Source organism: Pimephales promelas, chromosome 17 (assembly GCF_988280905.1).
Source record: "Pimephales promelas chromosome 17, fPimPro1.hap1.1, whole genome shotgun sequence".
Taxonomy (NCBI): Eukaryota; Metazoa; Chordata; class Actinopteri; order Cypriniformes; family Leuciscidae; genus Pimephales; species Pimephales promelas.
The window spans coordinates 16,130,341-16,155,290 of record NC_142785.1 but is presented as its reverse complement, the minus strand read 5'-3'; the positions used below and the strand labels follow the sequence as shown (position 1 = coordinate 16,155,290).

General features: G+C 38.3%; 2 protein-coding genes across 4 annotated transcripts in view; both read left to right on the top strand.

The window, feature by feature from the left end:
* pcdh15b (protocadherin-related 15b) overlaps window positions 1-24,950 on the top strand; it is a 310,069-nt gene that overhangs the window by 270,544 nt on the left and 14,575 nt on the right. For all 3 annotated transcript variants that reach the window (XM_089121979.1, XM_089121980.1, XM_089121981.1), the window contains 7 exons: window positions 664-804; window positions 3,533-3,660; window positions 7,119-7,334; window positions 11,300-11,388; window positions 15,522-15,698; window positions 17,436-17,654; window positions 19,192-19,302. In XM_089121979.1, coding sequence (XP_088978105.1) covers window positions 664-804; window positions 3,533-3,660; window positions 7,119-7,334; window positions 11,300-11,388; window positions 15,522-15,698; window positions 17,436-17,654; window positions 19,192-19,302 — 1,081 coding nt within the window. The remainder of the gene's footprint in view (window positions 1-663; window positions 805-3,532; window positions 3,661-7,118; window positions 7,335-11,299; window positions 11,389-15,521; window positions 15,699-17,435; window positions 17,655-19,191; window positions 19,303-24,950) is intronic.
* LOC148971502 (protocadherin-15-like) lies at window positions 21,345-24,657 on the top strand (the record flags this gene model as incomplete). The annotated part of the gene is made up of 1 exon (XM_089122479.1): window positions 21,345-24,657. A coding segment is annotated over one exon (1,482 nt), but the record flags the coding sequence as incomplete, so codon positions are not given.

Below are 24,950 nucleotides of genomic sequence, written 5' to 3'. Positions count from 1 at the left end.
TTTTTTTTTTTTTTACTTTGTACTTTGTACTTGCTGTTGCCGTGTGTCATTAGAGTGCGAGTGAGAGCAGGAAGAGGGAGGTGTGCATGATTATATCCTCTCTCCTCACATTCTGAATGTGTTCAGCTGAAATCACATTTGAATACATCTGGTGCTGGTTTAGAGTGAAGGGGAAGTCGTTTCGGTACATTCTCATTAGATGGAATCAAGGAGCGTAGATAGATAATCAAAAAGCTGTTTTCATTAGCGTAAACTAGAAAAAGCGAGGAAGAATAAGGTAATCATTCCACCCTTCAGACCGCCTGGATCCAAGACATTTAATGCTATGACATCACCAAGATCAGAGCTAATCCTTTGGGAATGTTAATGAGACTCAAGAGGTGGATAGTGCACTCTGGACCTGAAATCCCAATATAGCTAAGTGCATTACTTATACGTTTCACTGAAGTGGTGAAGGGATGAGTTGTAAGACCTGGACTTAGAACTACTGAGCGAATTCTTATATCCTGGTATTTAGGCCTATGTCAAATCACGGTAAAAGTATGGATAACAATATCATTATTTGTTTCTGTAAAAGAAGTCTCACACTACATAATAAATATCTCAGATTAAAAATGCATAATTAAAATAGCAAATGAAAGTTTTCTCTCTCATTTGCGACAGGTGAATTTGTAATGAACAACATCACTGGAGTTATCAGCACTGCCAAGCCGCTGGACTATGAGAGAAACAGCAGTTACATCATCCGCGTGGAAGCAGACTCCATGAGGCTGGTGTCGTCCAACCTACGAGCCCCAGCCAAAAGTGAGGCTACTTTTATGTGCCTGTTCACACATATAATGATAATTATATAGTTTTAGTTATCGTTCAAATTCTGTAAGAATAGGGACATTTACACCACAACTATTACAATGACGACACAGAGAAACAATAGTGTTAGAATCACTGAATTTTTTTTGCATTTAAATTGGCAGATGACATGTAGATGCTAAATGTATTAAAATATATAATCTACATCTGTTTATTATATTATAATTAACATATGCAAATGTAGTTATTGTTATAAATATGGTTCTTAGTGTGAACAGGCCTTTAACCAGGGCCTAAAATTATGACTAAACTCAAATCCTTCCGAATGGATTTAAATGCTTAAATGTGTTAAACAAAATTTTAGACTTCAAGATTAAAAAAAAAATAAAAATAAAAACATTCTGGGTCTGCTCTTGACCGTGGGACATTTAATGTGGCTTAAAAGCTTGTTCAGGATGTTTTTGCTTTTTCGTTTAATTTTAGAGTTTATTAAACACTTCCTTTCCAGCATGCCAGTACAGAATGTCTCAATATAACTAAAATATAATTACTTCCTGTCACATAGCGTTCAGGGAAGGTGGGGGGATAGGGCTACTTGTCCATTCCTTCCATATGCAGGTGATTTTGGAAAATCATTATTTGAGAAATAATGAAAATGAAAAACGAATGATAAAATCAAATGATTTGTTGAGTCTAGTCAGTCTGTCAGCTTAGTGGTATTAATTGATTGTTAAAAGCAAGTTTTAATTAATTATATCTTGTCGGTGTGCTTAAAAGAGCTGCCAGGTCCTTGATTTAAATAAGACCTCATGGGTCTCATGCAAATCTAGATGGTTAAATATGTATATTATTTCATCGATCAATGTCTACTGCATTTAGCTGTCAATGTATAGTTTGTTTTGTTATAAGCGTTATTTTAAAACACTTGCTTTTTCAGGGGGCTCATTTGCTTATTTTATTAATTGTTGTTGGTTTTCATTGCTTTACAGTGGTCAGCGATACTCTAGTGCCATGTCACTCTGCTCTGTTTAGCGATACCTCAGTGCTCCACACAGAGTGACTGTGCAGAAATGAGCAGAAGGCTCTGGAAACCCCTTTGGCATGAGCGCTGAAGTGTGTCAGATGATAAATCGTGTTGTTGCTCTCATACCCCCACAAAATATGACTCTGTCTTTTACTTTGAGAAGTGACAGATGATGGTCTTGAAGGACTTGACGAAGAAATGCTGTAGAGATGTACTTTAGCAGCTTAGATGTGCAGAACTTTTGATGATTTACTGTACTGAATTTGATTTGAATTGCTTTTAGGCATTTTCCTTGTCATGGGTAAAATGACAAATGATTAAAAAGTTAAAATCAGTGCAATCATTTTTTACTTAATTGACAGTCTACACCACTAATTTGATGCTTCAAAAAGTCAATAAAGAGATTGTAAAACTAATCCATATGAGTTGAGCGGTTTAGTCCGAATTGGAAGTTCAAACGTGCTGTGTAACACTAGAATGAACCTCATTGGTTCTTGCTGAAGCTCATACGTGCAGCGTAACACGAGAATGAACCTCATTGGTTCTTGCTGAAGCTCAAACGGGCTGAAAAACATGAGAATGAACCTCATTGGTTCTTGCTGAAGCTCAAAAGGCTGAAAAACATGAGAATGAACCTCATTGGTTCTTGCTGAAGCTCAAACATGCAGCGTAACACGAGAATGAACCTCATTGGTTCTTGCGGAAGCTCAAATGTGCAGCGTAACACGAGAATGAGCCTCATTGGTTCTTGCGGAAGCTCAAACATGCAGCGTAACACGAGAATGAACCTCATTGGTTCTTGCAGAAGCTCAAATGGGCTGAAAAACATGAGAATGAACCTCATTGGTTCTTGCTGAAGCTCAAATGGGCTGAAAAACATGAGAATGAACCTCATTGGTTCTTGCTGAAGCTCAAATTGATGCATAACACGAGAATGAACCTCATTGGTTCTTTCTGAAGCTCAAACGTGCAGCGTAACATGAGAATGAACCACATTGGTTCTTGCAGAAGCTCAAACGTGCAGCGTAACACGAGAATGAACCTCATTGGTTCTCGCTGAAGCTCAAACGTGCAGCGTAACACGAAAATGAACCTCATTGGTTCTTGCAGAAGCTCAAACATGCAGCGTAACACGAGAATGAACCTCATTGGTTCTTGCAGAAGCTCAAATGGGCTGAAAAACATGAGAATGAACCTCATTGGTTCTTGCTGAAGCTCAAATGGGCTGAAAAACATGAGAATGAACCTCATTGGTTCTTGCTGAAGCTCAAATTGATGCATAACACGAGAATGAACCTCATTGGTTCTTTCTGAAGCTCAAACATGCAGCGTAACATGAGAATGAACCACATTGGTTCTTGCAGAAGCTCAAACGTGCAGCGTAACACGAGAATGAACCTCATTGGTTCTTGCTGAAGCTCAAACATGCTGTGTAACACGAGAATGAACCTCATTGGTTCTCGCTGAAGCTCAAACGTGCAGCGTAACACGAAAATGAACCTCATTGGTTCTTGCAGAAGCTCAAACATGCAGCGTAACACGAGAATGAACCTCATTGGTTCTTGCAGAAGCTCATTGGTTCTTGAACCTTATGGGCCTTGCTTTAACATATTCTCAGATGTTTGTAGGTCTAATATTCCTTTCTTATTGATGATAATGATAATTTGTATTTTGTGATATATTTTTTTTTTCTCTCAGGCAACACAGCAAAGGTCTTCATCGACGTACAAGATGAGAACGACCATCCTCCGGAGTTCACTAAGCCCTTTTACCTCGGTGGGGTTGCAGAGGATGCCAAGACCTTCACCTCTGTTTTACAGGTCCAGGTAAAGTGTCTCTCCCCTGCAGGACTGTAACCGAATCCATGAAGCCTCATGCAGGCAGCACTTAAGCCAACAATCGTTCACTAACTGACGCACATTTCATAAGAATGGCAAAAGCTGTCTCAAATTGTAATTTGATTGGCTGGCTGCTTAGCATGCAAAAAACAATGTCGGCACCAATGGACGCATTTCAGAGAACAAAGCTACAGAGCAATGAAAAATAATTCAGTTCTTCAACATGAGGAAATCACCCATTTTCATGGTCATGGAAGACCTGGAAATATCAGTGAGTTTTAAAATAGTTTTTCTGGCATGGAAAAGTCATGGATATTAATCAACTCTTAAAAGTCATGGATATTTCTGTGGTGAATAATATATATTTTTCAAACGTTTTAGTGGTTTGATATTGCTCTAGTGTGGAGAAAAACCTGCTTGTGATCGCTAATATTTGATATGTGAGCAAATCATTATTTGGAGTCAAGTGAATCATTCGAACCGGTTCGCAAATTCACCTGAATGATTCATTAGTGAATTTATCTGAATTGGATTCTTAAATGACTGAAAAACAGATTAAACAACGTGCGATAAAAGCGATATTTTCAATGTTAATCAAAGTTTTTGTCCGGTGATATTCAAGACATTCTAAGATGCTAAAAAGGTGCAATATTTATCGTTCATATTAGTACAGTTGGCTTGCAGACATAACTCCGCCCACATACTCTTCTGATTGGCTGATTTTTTTTTTTAAATGATTTTTTTTTTGTGTACTGTAGTCATGTTGTCAGTGTGTGGTCAGACCAATATCTTGTTGTTGTAATCTCACCGCATTGCATCTGGTTGCATCTGGAGTGCTGGTGATTCTTGGTCTGATTCTTGAGGTGTTGCTCAGATTGCTGGTCTCGGCTGAAGAGCTTAAGTCTGACCAGCTGAGGTCTGAAAGATTGGATCGTTGTGATTCAGCTTATAAAATGTCACGGCTGCGGAGGCTCGCTGATACAGATCTCAACACAGCTGTCAATAGCATGGACAAGAGCGCCGCATTTTCTGGAAAAGAAAATGAATCAAAGATCCACATAAATCAGCCAGGCTTTCTCTTATAGAGTGCAGAGCACTGTCCTTTTCCAGCCTCTTTCTCTCTATGTAATATTCTTTTGTTTTCTCTCTCTTACCGTTTCTCTCTCTTACCGAGACTTACCGTTTCTCACTCATATCTATTTGTAATGACTGTACTCAACCATAAGCCTGAGATTTTAAAACATAAACGTACATAAACAGATATTATAGCTTTTCCAGCTCAATTTTACACATTTTTGTCGATCGTTGTTTATATTGTTTATAATACACAGATTTAATTGTCAGTGTTGCAGTGTGGCGCTATAGCAGAACATGTCTCCATCAAGGTAAATCCTTTCATGGAGTAAAAGTGTATCCGTTCAACTGTTGCCATTTTTATGGCTGACTAACAGAATAATAGAGTGCTGCTGTATTTTTGTAGCCCAGAAACCAGAAATAAGTTAAAACTGTATTTTAGCATACTTCCGTTATAACCGTTGGGTTATTTCAATGGGTTTTTGGTTAAATGCCTGAAAGCTCGGGATTTGTTCCTGTTTTATTCTACCACGTTGATTATTTTAAAACTTGAACTTGTCTTAGAAATATTAAATTAATTAAATTAATAACTTAAAGTTTAATTTTAACTGTATTACTAATTCATTTAAATTGTTTAAAGCCCCCGTGAAATCAAAATTTAACCTATTTTCTTTGTTAGCGCATATTACTAATCTTGTGGTGGTGAACAATTAATCCGTGCAAGTAAATATATATTAAAAAAAATGTTTTACCCTGGTAATCTTTAATCAAAATCTGAAAAGTTACTTCCGGTCTGGAATGGTTTCTTTTTCTGATGACGTAGGTTTCACAGCTTGGGTGGGGAAACGCTTAACCACTCCCCTCAAACCGTTAGTTTGCTATGAGCGAGAGATGAGAGGAGGAGCGCTAGAGTAAAACCCTGCCCTCTGTTCAATATTCCGTTTCACTTGGAAATACGTCACAGCACTGGAGAAAAATCATTTGCAACTTCCGGTTCACGGGGATTTTAAGTGTAATTTTATTTAACATTTAGTATTTTTTTTTTTTTCAAATTTCTGACAGTTTACTTGCTTGATAGTAATGTAATTCAAATAGCCAGAAAACAAGCACTGTTAATTTCAGTCTAGTTCTAATAACATATTAGTTTTTACTGTGCGGTATCAAAACTGTAATTCAACAGGCATTTCAATTTCAGGTCTCAGAGCTACAGCTTTGAAAAAGTTATACATTTTAATTACATCAGTGTTACTCTAATTAGACATGCAGGCCACATGCTGCCACTCACACTGGGTTTTACCTCGAATGGCTTCACCCTGCCTCAATATAAGTTCATGTGCCAACTATAAAAACGGCAGCAGTGATGCTATCAGATGGCCGTTCGTTCAAGGGGAACTTATTAGCCAAGACCCCAGACCCCAGAGTTAAGCCACGCAGCAGAAGTCCAGGGTTTTATAGGGTCACATTCACTGCGAATACAGATTACCACTCGTCGGTGTCTTCTGTTTACTTGTAGAAACATCTGAGATGTGAAGTTCAGACATACACATGGCATACACAGCCATGCTTTTTGTCCATTTCTCAGGTGTCATGGGAATTGCGTACTATGGAGTTTTGTTCAAACAGCTCAGGGGTTCGTAGATTAGACTACTTTAATCTACTTTGAAATCCCTCTTTAAATAGTTTTGAGGAGAAAAGGGCGAGGAAATTTAAACCGTTCTTTGCTCTGCCAACCCTAAGGCCAGGGATTGAAACTCTTTTACTTTTTTACGCGTTGTTGTGGAAGCGCCTTTTTTCGATTCTCCCTGCATTCGTTGTTCCCTCCTGTTCTTTATAATTAGTTTAATCTGAGTTAAATCTGAGGTTTAAGAACGTGAAGAAAGAAAAGAAAAGAAAAGAGACGTTTGTGGAACTATGAATTCAATTTCAAACAGCTTCGGCTCAAGAACTCACCGCAGCGCAGATTTAAAGTTTTCTCCACCGAGTTTAGCCGAACCAATTCAAAGACAGACCTTTTGTTTGCAAGGGACTTTAATACACATTTACTGTATTTATTGAAACAGGTCTCCCAGGCACGTTGGTAAAAGTCTCATTTGTGTTAATGACTCTGCCTGGTCCAGGGCACCCTGCTGCTGCCCGTGGAGCCGCCTGTTTCCCTCTCATGTAAAAAGCCATTATAAATCATTGTCACCACAGTGGAGTGCTGTAATGCTCGTCTGAGACTTGGTGCTGGCAAATCGGAGCTTGGAGCTCCTCCTAAGGGCCGAAGGTGGAATGGCGTGTGACGGCAGAGGTTGAGCATCTCTCTGGTGTAGGTGAAAAGTAGCTCATGGCTATTCCTCTCTTTGACATGTCTGCTCTATTGTTTCTGACAGGCTCTGGATAAGGACACAGGGAATTTCAGTGCCGTGCTGTACAGGCTGATTATCCCCCCTACTACTGACGGCAAAGACGGCTTTGTTATTGAGCCCTTCACTGGCGTAATTAAGACAGCCATCATGTACAGGAACATGCGGCGCTCTTACTTCAAATTTGACGTGGTTGCCACAGACAACTACGGGGAGGGACTCAGCAGCAGTTCTCAAGTTGTGGTAAGTATGTGATCGGGGAGCATAAAGTTGAGCGATTTAGTAGTTTTTCCATTCAAAAGTCAGATTTGAGAAAGAGCTGGTTCTTTTTAATGAATCACTCAAAAAGATGGTTTGATTACAAGTCCCAATTTGATTACAAGTCCCAAAAGTCCCAATTACAAGTCCCTTATTCACTAAATCAGTCTTAAAAGTGAAATCTGACTCAGTGATTGAGGGGTCATATAATGGTACATGCACTTTTACAAGTTGATTGCACTGCAATGTGTGTTGGCAGTGCCTGTACACAACCATCATTTAATGATAAAAATCCATCCAGTGGTTTTGTTTTTATCTCCTTTTATGTTTTCCCCTGCCTCAAATCAAGCCGTTTGACCGTGTGACGTCACACGGTCGCACGCCCCTCCCACGATTGTTGATTGACAGCAGTGTTTCAACACAGACCCGCCTTGAGCGAGCTGTCGTCATAGACTATAGTCCGTCATTGTTGATACACTGGAGCAGAATGATACACTAAGCAATTGTGGTGTTCTGTTCTTGGGTAAAATAACAAACACAGCTGTCATTTTGATGTTCCTAAATCCGAGTTTTGTTTACGAAGGGAATATTCCCCACGATCAACGTCAATACTTTCTTGTTTGCGCGAATCATTTCTCACCAGACTGCTTTATAAACGAGGATCAGTATGAAGCTGGTTTTGCTAAGAAGCTGCTGCTGAAAAAATTATCGGTACTATTAATGTTCCCTCTGCACCTAAAGTTTTATTAATCTTTATATTTATCTTTTCAAATCACGGGAAAAAAGTTTTTCATGACCATTAGTTGTAACGTCAATCTGACAATGAACTGTATACATCAGTAAACACAGCGTTCGCATCTCAGTACTCTACCCTGCCAGTGCATACAAAGATAGATCAAAGTAACATTACGTTAACCAGCCATTCAGAAACGTCCTCAAGTCTTAACTGTCGAACTTCTTTGCGGCCGTCATCTTGTTCCGGTGAACAGTTACTCCAGTTCAAACTGATACAATTGCACAGATCTGTCCTCGGAGACTCCCGCTGACATTCTATCTCCAAAACCTTCAACTGTTGTCAAGGCAACACTACACGTGCGTTCACGCCACAGAACAGAGGGGCGGGGTTTATTATTTAAAGGCATATGCACTGAAACGGAGTGCTGAAAACAAGAGCTGATTTTGATCAGGTAAAATTATGTTTTCTTAAAATACTAATGCGAATTTTTAATAAAAGTATATTACAAAGTTTTCATTTAGACCCTAAACATTCATATTAACTTGTACCAAAATTGCATAATATATGACCCCTTTAAAGACATGTCTTTACTTTCATTTGTATTGGTTTATTACTGTCTGGTTGTTATGGAAGCCTGTTTCCGCCACAGTTGAGTACAAAAATATAATTCTGTAAGTCATAATAATGAGAAACTTTCTCATTATTATTACTTAGTTTCTCGTTATATTGAGAAAGTTTCTCATAACAATGACTTAGTATCTCATAATATTTAGAAATGTTCTAATAATAATGACTTAACATCTCATAATAATGAGAAACTTTCTCATAATGATTTAACATCTCGTAATGAGAAACTTTCTCCTAATAATGACTTAACATATCATAATTGTGTTTATCATATACAGCATTTAGCATAAATTTGAACTCTACACGCCAGCATTTTTTATATTCACAAAACTTTCATACCCCCAGAAAGTTTTGTTGGATGTAAACATTCAGTATATCAAGATAAATAACTTTGCTTTTAAGCTTCTATGAAGCTTCTAGCTTCATTCATACATGTTTTATTAAAACTAGAATGGGTAAGTTCCATTAAAAAAGAGCAATTCGAACAAAAAGCTGAGAAAGGTTTTTGTCAAAGATTTAGTTTGCTTAAAACTCAGAAGTCTATAAGCTTAAATGTGGATAAGCAATCTTCTATCTGATCCTTTTGGTAAAAAAAAAAAAAAAACAGATCATCTTCTTTGCTTGTTTTTGTATCTGGAGATGCTGTATTCTTTCAGAAGATGTGTAATAGCAAATAACCGTATGAGCCAGAAAAAGCGGGGAATCGTTGCGTCTTAAATTAAGAAAAATAACGTCAATGGCGAAGACAGGAAATACTTTTAGTATTAAAAGAATAATTAATGGAATTGTAAAGGAACCAGAATCATTAAGTGCCATAAGAATCAGGACGATTGCAGATGAGAAGCTATTCTGCTTTTGCAAGGAGGATAGAAACTATACACTTTGCCTCTAAATACCCATTCCCAGGCCCACATTCAACAGATTGATTCAAGTTTAATGCAGTTAATCTGTCCTGAGATGCAATCCATCATCTGATTTTACAGCAGTGGCAACTCCGTTAGCTGATTTTGATTAGAAAAATACAGTCCCTGTAAGCTTGCCTGTAAGAACGCCCAAAGCTGATGCAGAAGAGACATCGATTTTTTTGTGGGCTGAGGGGCTCCTGCAGTATTTAAACCAATAAATCAATCTCTCAATAGCTCTCACTATCTTGAACCTGCACTTGGTCTGAGTTAAATAAATATGCAGAGATAAGGGTATTTATGTGATGTCAGCTAGACTGCTCCATGTATAGAGCTTGATTTAAGTACAGGCTAAAGGAATTTACATGTTACTTAACAATTCCATTTGTGATTCTTCTAGAACGTTTTTAGGGAGATTCATCACCATTATGACTCATATACATTCGGTAATACTATTTTTGGTGACACGCTTACTTTAAGTTTAACTTAATGTCTGTATGTCATTGCATTAAAAATATCAAACACATTTTTTTTTTAGCTTAACAGGACATCAAGTATAATCAGTTGTTTCAATTCAATTCAAATTTATTTGTATAGCGCTTTTCACAATACATATTGTTTCAAGGTGCATTTAATTAATTTTGGGCATACCATATCGCCAGCCTCGAGTCGTCTCTTCACTAGCGTCGAGTCGTCTCTTCACAGGCGTGAAGTCGTCTCTTCACAGGCGTTTAGAGGTCTCATCTGAAGTCTCTGTTAGAGGCTGGATACAAACTGGAGCTGACAAACGCCATTTTCCAACAGATAACAACAGAAAAGGAAATGGGAAATAATTAGCATAGCTGCTGTTCATAATATTAATGCTTTCGATCTGATTCAACAGAGGAATAAAAGGTAAGCATTATGTGCTTGGATAAAGAGATGCGTCTTTAATCTAGTTTTAAACTGGGACAGCGAGTCTGAGCCTCGAACAATATCAGGAAGGCTATTCCAGAGTTTTGGAGCTAAATGACAGAACGCCCTCCCTCCTTTAGTGGACTTAGATATCCTAGGAATGACCAAAAGCCTCAAATTTGTGACCAGAAGTTGGTATATTGAACAACAAAAAGCACACATTGACTACAACATAATCGGTGACTAATATTCCAGTGGTTCTCTCTTTGTTCTGCAATGGGCTATATGCACGCATAAGTTCCGCATTTAACGCAAGGATGCTCGTCCATTTCCGGTTGTGTAGACGTAGGAAAACCGGAGAAAACGGGATTATGGCAGAGTCTTCAATATTTACTGTCCTCCCGTCTTTGAAGCGAAACGTACATACGTTTAGATGTAATTTTATATATAGTTATGTTTATTTAATATAATTTTAAAAAGAAGCATAAACACAACGAGGGGTGTCTGTTTTATCTGTTTTTGTGACTAACGTTTCTTTAGTATAACCATGGAGTATAAAATTCAATATAAATTCTCGGTATTGCATTGGACTCTACGATCGGCGGAAGTTATCGAGCATCCTTAATCCTTCACCGGAAATAACGCCGTGCATAGAGCCCATTGTTCATAATTTATTTTAAGTTCCTTGTTTTAATTTGACTGATTTCTGTCTCCCAGTTTCTTCAACCACAGGATGCTACACCATAATTCTCTCTTTTTTAACTAGAGATTATCTGTGTCCTTTCTCCCAGGTGTCAGTGGTTAACCAGCTGGACATGCAGGTGGTCGTATCCAACGTGTCGCCCACTCTAGTTGAACAGCACAAGGATCAGCTGATTGGGTAACTCGTTGTCTCCTTCTGTACAAATACACTCTTCACCCAGACATGCTCCCCAAAATAACATTCCGAGCAGCCAGAGAGTGCTTGAAGCTGTAATGTATGCATGAGTACTTGACTCCTTGCTGGTGCAGATGTTTATGTTGGGGATAAATCAGTGGGCTGCTTGATTCTGTCAAACCCTCTCAGATAAAAGTAGGACCCAAACTGTTAAACATCTGCATCAAGAGCAGACTTACCAGAAACCCCCTACCTTCCTCCGTCAGCCATGGGAATAGCACTTATCATTGCTTAAAGAAATAGTTTACTTAAAGGGTTAGTTCACCCAAAAATGGAAATTAAGTCATTAATTACTCACCCCCATGCTGTACCAACCCCGTAAGACCTTCGTTCGTCTTCGGAGCACAAATGAAGATATTTTCTATTAAATTTGAGAGCCGAATCACTATCACATAGGCTCCTAAGGGAATGACACTTGACGGCCCAGAAAGTCAATGAAGAAAATGTTTAAATATTCCATGTGACTACAGTGGCTCAACTATAAGTTTATCAAGCGACGAGAATATTTTTGTGCGAAAAAACAAACAAAAATAACGACTTTATTCGACTATTCCTTTTCTTCCTTGTTGGCCTGAAACGAGACTTCAAGAGATTTCCACGACGCATGCGCGAGAATTGCGATCTCCTTCAACTAATTCAGTTCAGTTCTCGCGCATGCGTCGTGGAAATCTCTTGAAGTCTCGTTTAATTTTCATTTTTGGGTGAACCAACCCTTTAAAAGTTGTGCTATTATCATTTACTTATTTTATGTTGTCACAAATCTAAATGACCTCCTTTTTAATGAAAAATTAAGATAAATAAAACATTGCCCTACCTAACACCCCAGAATGTTGACGCTGTGAAACTCTTTAAAGGTCCCAATATACCAAGGGTTCACTCATTCACTTGGGGTTAAAAAGAAGTTTAAAATACCTTAGCAGCAGTATGCTGTTTTTCTCAAATATTATGCAATCGCCACTAGTGGTAGTTTGAAATAGGGCTGCAGGATTAATAGAAATGAAACTCACAGTGCTTTCAGATGGAGCAGAATTTACTACGAATCACAGGTCCATACGGCACTGACAAGCTGCGCATAAAAAAATAATTACAGCCTTTGCGATTTCATAATTGTAATAAGTCAAATCGGTTTAAGCGCCATTTCATGTTAATCACTATTAATCACACAGCCCTAGTTTAAAAGTATTTACCAGCGGGAGTGAACTCCCTAAAACCAACCTCCTCTAAACAAACTTTATTTTGGCATGATTTTGTTTGAAAAAATCAAAATGAAATTGTTTAAAATAAAATAAAATTTTGAAATTTTATAGTGAAAAACTGCTTAAGTCCCTTTCTCATACAAATTTAGAATCAGAATCAGAATGCAATTTATTCGCCAAGTGTGCACAACAAATGTGGTATGGTTTCCCGAAGCTCTCTCTATATACACAAGAGAACAGAGAGAAAGAAATAAAAAAAGAAAAACGTAACATAATATACATCTAAAAATATTAAACAAGTAGAAATAATAAGAGTAGATTAATGACATATGAAGACAAAATAAATAGTGCGCGCCCCACAAACCAGCTTCTCAACGAGCGAATAGGCCCTACTGAATTAAATTGTCTTTCATGTCTTACGCTTGTACGGACGAATTTACACAAAATTATGTAAATACGCCCATCTTGAAGAGTATCCTAGTAAACAAAGTCAGTTATATCTCAAGTGAACGTATAGCCATGTTCCACTGGGGTCCATACGTTCAGTCTTAAAGGGACAGCAGTTTAATAAACCCACTGCTGTTTTAATGTTAATCAAACAATGGAGAAATAAATTACTCACTGCTCTTGACTAAATTAGCTACATTTTCAACTTTACAAAAAGATCCATCTAAATTTAATGTATCCAGTAATATGCAATTATTTTCACATTTGATAATTCAAATTTCTGAAAATACATGAAAATAATTTAAAGAAATTTGTTGAACAAAATAAGCCAACTAATATGATTTATATGCTTTTGGTTTATCTACTAATACATTTAGAAATTACAGATGCAGTGAAAATTCAGGGACCGGTTATGGTAGCGGTATCGGACCTGTTGCTGCATCCCTAATTAAAAATATTTTATTTTGTTTTTTTAGCCATTTGAGCTATTTCTAATGGCTATGAGCATGCTATTAAGTATAAAAGTATATGATACAACTTTCATTCTTCAGGTCAATCGCATATTCATGAAAAAAATAAAATAAAATAATAATAATTTTCAATGGTTAAGGGGATTTCCTATGCCTGACTGCGCTGGTCAATGGATTGATCTCTATGAAGTGAAACATACCATATATGTATGTAATTTGAGTAAAAAAAATAAAAATAAATAATAATATAAAGATATTGTTTGATAATTGCTAATTAAAGTCCTTGAAATCCAAAAAAGTAGTGCTTGAAAAGTCCTTGAAAGTCCTGGAATTTCATTTTACAGAGTCTGTACGAACCCTGGTAAGTGTACTCAAGTGTAACTGGAAATTCTTTTGACTCTGGAACGACAAAAAGATGAGACTATTCATTTTCACATTGACAGGAAAGTGCTGAGATAGTACAGTGCTAATACAGAGACATAAACACATCTTTATATTCCTAGTATATACACAGACACTAACACACATTTTCTGCCTCAGGTAATATAACTCACAGCCTGAGTTCTCCCAAACCTCCTCATCATCTCTTGTCAGGTTGTTTCCTCAGAAAACCTGTTCCTTGTTCCTTTAGAGTCATCATTTCAGCCTCTGTTCTTTTTTGTCCCGTATTCTTATTCCCCCCCGGCAGCTGAGTAGGGGGGATATTGGAGGCGCTGCAGGTAATTGGCTGAGGAGGGTTGGTTGCTCTGAGATGTGAGCTGAGGGGTAATAAAGGCACCTACTGGGAGACAAGGACGCCAGCTTTGAAGCAACACTGTATTACACAGCTCATTTCAGCCACTGCTTTGTATATGTCCTCAGCGCAACTCTGCGTTCCAAATAGCTCCCGTTCAGCCTGATAAACATGGATAATATAGGGGTTTAGCTTTTGGGTTAGATTTAGGCAGTGTAATTGTTGCTCTCGTGTAATTTTTCCTGTTTTATTTCTCCAGTTACGGTGATTACTGCAATTAGTGTTTGTTGTGCATGTTTGCAATCGTGTGGAGGTTGATTGTCAGTTTATTTTCTCTGATATATGGCCACCAATTAATGGCTTAGAGACTCTCTAATTAGCACAGAAAAAAAAAAAAACTTGATGCAGACCCTCTAATCTTTTTTTTTTTTCACAATGTGTTTTATTCAGTGTTCAGTTTGTTGTTTGTTCTCATTTCCAGACCAAGTTCATGGTTTTGAAGTCCATATGCAGTCCATATCCATTCTTTAAATTGTTGGTGTACCCTGTGCCAGTCCAACGTCTTTGGCTCTTTTCTTTTCTTTTATTTCCTTTCCTTTTCTTTTTTTGACATGCCCTTTGTGAAAATGACATTCTTTACTAGGCTGATTGTGTAGAGCTTTCCTTTACTATAAATGAATAGACTAGGGATGCACCGATATTAACATTTTGGCTGATACCGATAACCGATAATTCTTTATATTTGAAAGCCGATAACCGATATATCGGCCGATAAATATAAATCCAAATTTGTGTGTAATTTTTGAGAGCCTGATTACAAAAACAAAAGCCTCACCAGTAAAAGCCACGTCCCAACATAATTATGATGTTCTAATGTAACCGATATGACAGACTGAACCATATTTTCCTTTTTTTCAAGTGATTCCAATCATATTTCAAGCAATTCAAAGCCATTATGTTGAACAGTACGCATCTGAAGAGTCTCAGCTGAAGGAGATAATACACTATTTATCGGCTTTAATATATCAGACACATTTTTCTATTGGGCCGATAATGATAACATGAAAATGAACCGATATTAGCCGATACCGATATGGTGGCCGATATCTTGTGCATCACTAGAATAGACTGTTGCAAAATATTAAATAGAAAAATAATTAAATAGAAATCTTTGATATGTCAAGAGGTTCTGTTGTAGATCTCTCATCTTCTGTCTGTTTCTTAATTCAGGATTTTAGAGCGCTACGTCCAGGACCAGATCCCAGGAGCTAAAGTAGTCGTGGAATCAATTGGGCCTCGACGTTTTGGTGAGGGTTATGAACAGGAGGACTACTCCAAATCTGACCTGATGGTTTATGCAATTGACCCTCTAACCAACAGAGCTCTCTCAAGACAAGAGCTCTTCAAGTAAGTGCATCCAATTTACCCAACTTATAACTGTATCGTTTTCAAAAATTAGCATTTTCATTCCCCCAATGGGCTCTATGCACAGCGGTATTTCCGGTGAAGGTGTAAGGATGATCGATAACTTCCGCCGATCGTGGAGTCCAATGCAATACCGAGAATTTATATTGAATTTTATACTCCATGGTTATACTAAAGAAACGTTAGTCACAAAAACAGATAAAACAGACACCCCTTGTTGTGTTTATGCTTCTTTTTAAAATTATATTAAATAAACATAACTATATATAAAATTACATCTAAACGTATTCACGTTTCGTTTCAAAGACGGGAGGACAGTAAATTTTGAAGACTCTGCCATAATCCCGTTTTCCTCGGTTTTCCTCCGCTTTAATCTCCACAACCGGAAATGGACGAGCATCCCTGCGTCAAATGCGGATCTTATGTGCATATAGCCCATATGCTGTGTTTGTGTAATTGAATGGCTAATTTTAGCTAACGCTGTTTTTAGTTGAAAAACTGACTTTCCCTGTAACTTGTTCGCCTAAACGTTTGAAATACATCTACCCTTTATACACTCTTAAACATAAGGGTTCTTTTAAGCTTGTTCATTGTGGAGAAAGGTTCCTTGGCTATTTTATATGTTCTGCATACAAATAAAAAGTTTAGTTTGCTGAAAGGTTCTTGGGGCAACCAATGGTCAGCCTATGGCATCGCTGTGGAAAAACCCTTTTGGAACCTTTATTTTTAAGAGCGATACTGTGATACTGTGTCTGTGTGGCTATACAATCAATGGACAGGAATGCTTTATTATTTAAATGGATTAATGTGAAAATGCAGAGCACTACTCATCTAAAAAATGCAACAGCAATGTTGTTGGTGCATCAAGTGGACATGTTTTGGATTTGAAAAATGTAACACTATGTATAAGAATACTCCCGCACTTGTGTCCCGATATTCTGTTCTGTTACTGGAGGTGGAAATATGACTTCATTTTTATCAACTACAAGATGAAGCATGTTGGCTGTTTGTGGCTCTCTTGGCTCATTTTGGACCAGTCTGCACTGATGTCTAACTTATTTATTTGTTATGAATAATCATTTATTTTGTGCTGCGTGTATCAGGGATAAAATTGCTCATAGCATGATTTAAGAGGCCATCCATCCCTAGCCATTAGTTAGTCTTATGACGTGCATTTATGTTTGCCCATTTTTGTTATCCAAGCAGCATGATAAAGCAGATGGAGTGTGTGTTTATATTTTTTTTTTAGACATTTTCTCATTTTTCATAAAAAAATGAGACTTGTGATTAAATCCTTAGCCATATTGTCTGTCTTGTCACAGTAATTATCCTGCTCAGACAGCACTGTTTCTAACGCTTGTACGGGCAAATAGTGAATTCTAGGCTGTAATGCACTTTAAAACCATTTATTTCTAATATAGACAACATTTCTTTTTTATTAACGTTCTGTCTGCAATGAATGATGTTTGGAAATAGTGCTTTCATAGTAGCCAATTATGCATAAGATTGGCACATTACATTGCATTTAAATGGGGGGAAAAATGGGGACATATTTTAGAACTTTATTATAAAAGTGAATTTTAAATATGTTTGATTAGTCATTCACTGATTGGCTAAAAAGCAAGTGAGATCTCTATTGCCAGATTTATCTGCAGAACTAATCGAATGGCATTATGTAAGACCACATACTGTATGTGACTGTTCATTTGGTTTCCCCAGGTTTTTAGATGGGAAGTTATTGGATATCAATAAGGAGTTCCAGCCTTACCTAGGTCGCGGAGGACGCATTCTGGAGATCCGCACACCGGATGTGGTGGAGAGCGTAAAGAAGGCGGTTCAGTCTGTTGGATACACCGAAGGAGCCCTGCTGGCGCTGGCCGTCATCATCATCATGTGCTGTATCCCAGCCATTCTCATCGTCATCATCACCTACCGACAGTGAGTGTCACCATTATAGTCCAGTACACCTTAAAGCTCAAATCCAAATCCCAAAAAATGGCCTTTAATAATAATGTTTAGTAAAAATAGCCATCAAACAATACATCTGTTGTAATTCTTTGCCTTTTTTCTAGTTTTTTTAACAGAAAAGGTATGAGGGAATCAGTGGAAAGACTGCTCAGACCAAAGATTTCTCCACTTAGAAACTAATTCATCAATTAAAAAAATGTAAAGTTCAAAAAGTTAGAGACTTTTTGTTTAAGCAGGCAGCTTCCCTCTGCTGGGATTTCAGTGGAACATTTACACCTACCCACATTCTTTCTTTTCACATTGGTAACACCTTTGAGGGCTGCCTGGTCTTGTGTTTTGTTTTGGGGTTTTTTCGGTGTGAAAGAAGATTAATTAAGGCCGTGAGAGATAAATATAAGGAAACTGTCTCTATTTGATGAGTTTTACATGTTGTTCCAGCTGAGCCAGTGCCATATGGCAGACCTGATGATGAGAATTAAGGAATGAAATGACTGGATCTGAGCTAGAGATATAAGGATCATTCTGGGATCATTGATGGTTTAGTTTGGGATGAAGATAATTCATACTTATGGGAAACGGGGAGCAGATTTATTAATGTTGTGGCTGAAATCCACCATATATTTTTGCAGTGCTGTTACTGATACTGCTGTGCAATAAGTGTCATCGTCTAATATATCTCATTTTTCTTCTTTCCACAATGCACCAATTTCAGATTCAAAGAGTAAGTATTATACTGAGACATGCATGTGTAATGATATTTACACATGGTTGGTTATATGTTGGTTATATATCCTAACTCTCAAGCATTATTTTATTCAGTGGTTCTCAAATGATATTGCTTCAAGACATATTTTACATTGAATATGCAAAACCAAATAGCAACCCAACACTACCTAAATAGCTTATTATACAAAATTCAATGATACGACAACAACAGTGAAACAAATGTATTAACAAAAAAAATAAAAATAATTTTGAGTGTATAGTTTCTAATTGTTTATGTTAGCACAAATTATGTTTATCCTCATTGCAGCCTGTTTTTAATGTAGCCTGTGATGTATTTTATTGTATATTGTGTAGTTCTGTTAGTTTTCCAAAGATGAGGGTACATCATGCAACCTGTCCATGGTGGGTGACATTTACAAAAAATATAACTATCTTAGATACATTTTAGCCAAAATACCATTTGAATTGACAACTTTTGGCATCAACATATATATATATATATATGTATGTTGATGCCAAAAGTTGTCAATTTTTTGTATTGTATTGTGCAGTCTTAACTATGCAAGATTATATGCTTAGTTGAATGTTATTATTTGCATAGCTTTGTTTATTATTATTATTATTATATTACTGTCTGCGGCCCACAATTTGAGAACCACTGATCTGTGTTTTGTTTTTTTATCTGAGAAACTCCAAAATAGCTAAATGTCCAGAAAATATTTCATTACATAGGCCAGTGCTTTTATTTTGCTCAACTTGTTTGTTAACTTCATTGTTAAAGACGGCAGGCAGAATGTGCAAAAACAGCCAGGATCCAAATGGCGCTTCCTACTGGCAAATCCGGAGGTGCTGCCACCAACAATCTTTATGAAGAGCTTGGAGACAGCACCATGTAAGTTTTTTTTTACCTTCATAACGTTACATGTCAATGTCTCCAAACACTGACTGATGGACTGAAAAGTAAAAAAAACAACAACAAAAAAAACCCCAATAAATAAATTAGTTCTATTTTTCTAACCACATTGCCATTTTAAACAAGAAAGCAAAATAGTTATTAGGAAATTATTCAGTTATATAATTAGAACAAGAACTTCAATTTGAGTGAATAGAAATTTTTGTTTGGTTGTTAAAGGGTTAGTTCACCCAAAAATGAAAATTAAGTCATTAATTACTCACCCCCATGCTGTTCCAACCCCGTAAGACCTTCGTTCATCTTCGGAACACAAATAAAGATATTTTTGATTGAATCTGAGAGCTGGATCAGTCCTAGATAGACTGCCTAAGGGACTAGCACTTGACGGCCCATAAAGTCATTAAAGAAAAGGTTTAAATATTCTATGTGCCTACAGCGGCTCAATTATAAGTTTATCAAGCGACGTGACTAGTTTTTGTGCGAAAAAAACATAAATAACGACTTTATTCCACTATTCCATTACTTCCTTATGGGCGCATGCGCGAGAACTGAGACGAGGACGTTCTCATTCGTCTACTTCTTGTTACCGGCTGCTCACCGCTTAGGAGTTTTACCGCCCCCTACCGTATAAGGTGACGTGCTGATATAGCTGGAAGCGCAAAACTTTCTGTTTACAAGCAGAGGAAGATGCGCGCTGTACATACGCTTTTCAATTTGCGTATTTTCTGCACTATAAGGTGCACTTAAAAGCCTTTAATCTTCTCAAAAAACGACAGTGTTCCTTATAATCCGGAGCGCCTTATATATGGATCATCATTTTATACGGTAGGTGGCGGTAATACTCCTAAGCGGTGAGCAGCCGGTAACAAGAAGTAGACGAATGAGAACATCCTCGTCTCAGTTCTCGCGCATGCGCCCATAAGGAAGTAATGGAATAGTGGAATAAAGTCGTTATTTATGTTTTTTTCGCACAAAAAATAGTCTCGTCGCTTGATAAACTTATAATTGAGCCGCTGTAGGCACATGGAATATTTAAACCTTTTCTTTAATGATTTTATGGGCCGTCAAGAGCCAGTCCCTTAGGCAGTCTATCTAGGACTGATCTAGCTCTCAGATTCAATCAAAAATATCTTTATTTGTGTTCCGAAGATGAACGAAGGTCTTACGGGGTTGGAACAGCATGGGGGTGAGTAATTAATGACTTAATTTTCATTTTTGGTTGAACTAACCCTTTAAGATAATCTGGTATGTGATTCAACATAACCTGATTTTATGGCTTTGCAAGGCTAGGGCTAGGGCTTCTGTTGATGGTGTTCCAGGTTGAGGGTCCAGATTATGGTCCCAATCTCAAAAGCTGTAAAAAAAAAGTTACAATATACAGCTTTTCATCTTGTTTGGTGTGTTTGTAGTCATTATTTCATAAATATTACAGGACGTTTTTTTGGAATACCAAATATCCACTTTTATCATGATTTGATTATTATCTAACTCACATTTGTTGAAGACTGGACTTTCTAGGAGGTTCAGGAAGGCAGGAGAAGTGAAGGAGGGTAAACTGACTGTTTTTCTACTGCTACCATGGTCTAAATATGATTATCTAACCATTACCAACTGGAATAACTATGTTATTGCACCCCTAAACTGATTTATCTGGAATGGCTGTGTCTGGTATTAGGCTGGTACCCCCCTTAAAAGACTTGCACTTACACAAACTTCACTAAACTTTTTTTTTATCATCTTGCTAATTTCACTATACTTTTTTTTTCTTTTCCTCATCTCTCATTCTTATTTCTTGGATATCAGACCTAAGTAAGTAGGCAGTCATCTGTTTCAAAATGTTGTAGGCAATTTATTTAAGGTAGAGATGTATTTGTGATTGTTTCCCAGAAAGCTTGAACATTCTTTGCTAGTTGCCTAGCATTGTGATTCGTTTCCTTGCTCCTACGTATTAGTGATATTAGCTAAGAACTGTGTTAGTGCCCTTTATTAAAACTTGTTGTTGGTTTTTTCCTTGGATTTAATTAGCACTTTTTAGTCAATCCAGGCAGGTGCTTTTTGTAGCTGGCTTCCATCCTACTTCCCTGTCTACCTTGTTGTTCACGTCCTTTATTAAGTCGTTCTTTGTCTCTTTTTGCGGTTATGCTGAAAGCAGGACTAAGAGGTGTGTTCTGAAGGATGGCGATCGGCAGCGTCTCATTAGCTCATTTGCCACCCGTGCCATCGCTGCTCACAAACTGTCCACTGCTAATGGAATCCTACTGAACAACTTGCCCAAGTCGGAAAGCAACATTACCTTCCTTTCAGACGAGAACCCACTTACTACAACCAACCCCCTGTACCATGATGATGGCACCCTCGGCAGCCCTGAGCACCAAAATCTGAGGTACCTCCTGGGCATGTATTCACCCACCATGAGCGGTCTGGGAAAGTCCATCCCGCGCTTCCCACCGGAAGCCTCAGGACACTCCTGGACTTTACCCTCTAGATTGCACAAATGTGGGACCAATGAAGCCCTACGGTGTAGAAGGGTGGTGATGGACCCAGTTCAGTGGGAGCTACAACTTCTGAAGTCTGGCCTTAAGGACAGTAAAGAAATGATTGATGAATTTGATGGGCTTGAGGATGAAGATACAGAGCCCAAATTGACAGTAAAAGAGCAGGCACGACAGTTTGAGCAGCAGGCCATACAGGACAGGCAAAGGCAAGGCCAGGACTCTCGTGGGTCACTCTCCTCTGATATTTTTCTCTCTGTTTTTGAGACCCCACAATCTTCACTCATGGGACATAACAGCAGGCCCCCATCCATAATCATTACCCAGACTGACGGAACACCTCCGCCTAGTCACAAGCCCACCCCACCAGTTCTGCGGAAGTACAGCAGAATAACTTCTTATCCTGATGTGGAGTCTTACGAGGTCAATGTGGAGATCATCCCCGACCCTCCAGATATACCTGCCCCACCACCACCACCTCCTCCCTCCAGCCCTCCACCACCACCACCACCTCCACCTCCCTCCAATCCCCCACCCCAGTCTATTCCTATCCCTCCATCCTCACCTGTTCCTCCACATCCGGTCCCTCCGCCTCCTCCTCCTCTCCCACCTGACGTATCACCAGTCTTATCCCGTCCCATGCCTCCTTCTCCATTTGTCCTTCCTCCTCTTCCCTCTATCACATCCCTCCGACCGGTGTCCTTACGCCCGGCAGCACCCCCGCCGCCGTCCGAGCCGGAGCCTCCCAAGAGGGAACTCAAGGGGATCCTGAAGAACATCCAGAACATAGCTGACTTAGAGAAATCCGTTGCCAACATGTACAAACAAATAGATAAAAAGCAGTGCCCGTCAAAGATTGTCCCCAAACCACAAGTGTCTGTCGATCCAGAGGCTGGCGTGTCAGATGCGGAGCCTGTTCAAGAAGCACCACCACCAGAGCCCAATCCAAACATGAACTCACTAGTGGAGGAGCTGGAGAAACGCTTTCCATCTCAGTCTACTATCATGTGACACTCTACTTGTCCATGTTGCTATTACCGTATTTTCCGCACTATAAGGCGCACCTTCAATGAATGACCTATTTTAGAACATTTTTCATACATTTTTCATATATATTTTCATACATATTTCATATATCATATTTCATTTTTCATACATAATCCGCACCGGATTATAAGGTGCATGAAGGGGGTCTCACACCGGACGAGAAGCGTCTGTAAAATTCGAACACATTATTCTCTATGAGTCTACACACACCGGCGGCGCCATTCGCCGTCTGTCCACAGCTCAGGACCTTGTTCAAAATTTTATATAAAATTTAGATTATTTTTGTCTCAAATCACTGCTAATGGATCCTGACTTCGCCCTTTGCTGCAATATACATTTAGATTTGCATTCATTTACAGAAATCAGCTGCTTGAATGACAATTTTTCAGGTGAGATTCTCAATTCATTCAGTTAACGGATGCTCTGAGGTAAAGTTTTCAGACTGCAGACTCAGCAACGATTGTATGTAATTGTACAGTACAATCATAACATAGAACAGACATTATCTTCATTCCATGTCATTAAACATAACAGTATTGTTGGTCATACACTGATGAGAAAGTGCGCGTATGGTGTGCGATACCTGGAGTTGTCCTAGATGTGGCGCGGCACAGCGCTTCTCGTCCGGTGTGGGACCCCCTTGATACTGCAGTCAAACGTTTGACTGGGTTTCCGTTATGCATCCATTAACGTTAGATGTGCTAAAGGGAATGTAGCGAGTCCGCGGCGCCGGAGGTGAAGCGTTTATTAGTAAGCATGAGCGCGCTGGGGCGGGCACGTAACTTACATTTGCAGTTTGACTCGTATTCAATGTGCGGCGGCTCGCTGACAGCAACAGCTGGCTGTTTTTTATGAGACGACCCGGTGAACGGGGAGTGCTTTATGAACATTCTGTAATGCGCGAGCAGCGCGGGGGACAGTGTGTCTGTTCGTGTGTCTGTTAAGAGTGAGCGCTCGTGAGCGGTTGAGCTAGAATGTTACTTATAAGTAACGTGAAGTAAGTTACTTATAAGTTACTTACACACATAACCTGATTTATATGAGGTTCAACTGGCCGTGTGACAAAGCGGGCATAAGATGGACACGAACGCGAGTTCGCCGGGCGAATTGAATAACGCGGAGCATTGTTAACCAATTGATAGATATATAAGGCGCTCTGTCGTTTTTTGAGAAAATTAAAGGCTTTTAAGTGCGCCTTATAGTGCGGAAAATACGGTACTCTTTTAGAGGCAGTTCACACAGGATGCATTCTAGCAAACACCTTAGTATAGCGGAACTGAAAAGTCGTCATGTTCATATGTAAATATTGTGTGCAGGGAGTTCCTATAGTACAAACAGTAAAGCATGATGTTAGTAATGCCATGATTAACAGGGAGTGAATAATTTGATTAAAGGTATACTTTCAAGTCAAAGTACAGTAAGTCACTTTGGATTAAAGCATAAATGTAAACATAAATGTAAACCCTCAGAAACATGACATTGATCCACTACACTGTATTTAAAATATTCAAGAATATATGAAAACAGTGAAATGAAAAAAAAGGTTAATCATGTGTATAGTCCAAAATTCCTAATTTAATAATTAAAAAATTATGATGGAGCTAGAATGTGCCCTGTGTGAATGCCCTATTAGACACTACATTTTTGTCATCTTTACTCTTTGTCTTACCATTGTGTTTCATCTAACTATGACACAAAATCCAGTGTTTGTGCTTTACAGTTTTTGTAAAATATTTTTAAACAGTTTTGCAAGAGTGTTTTGTTATTTAGTTGAGTTTAAACCATTCATACAGGCGTTTAAACTGTTACTAAACCCCATATCTGCTTGAAACTGTTTTAGTACACAAAACTATCACTCACTCATAGAAATTGTCTTATTCATATGCTCTAATGTTGGGCTATAAGTTACTATCACTGGATGGGATAAATGTGCTCTATAAAGCTTTTTCTCTGGGGTACACATGCTCTCACCTCTCATTTTTTTTCTGTTCTCATCTGTTCTGTTATGTTTCTCCCTTTTTTGATAATTGTTATAGCTTAGCCTCTGTAGCCACATTTGCACTCTCTACTAGTTTTCACCAATATCTG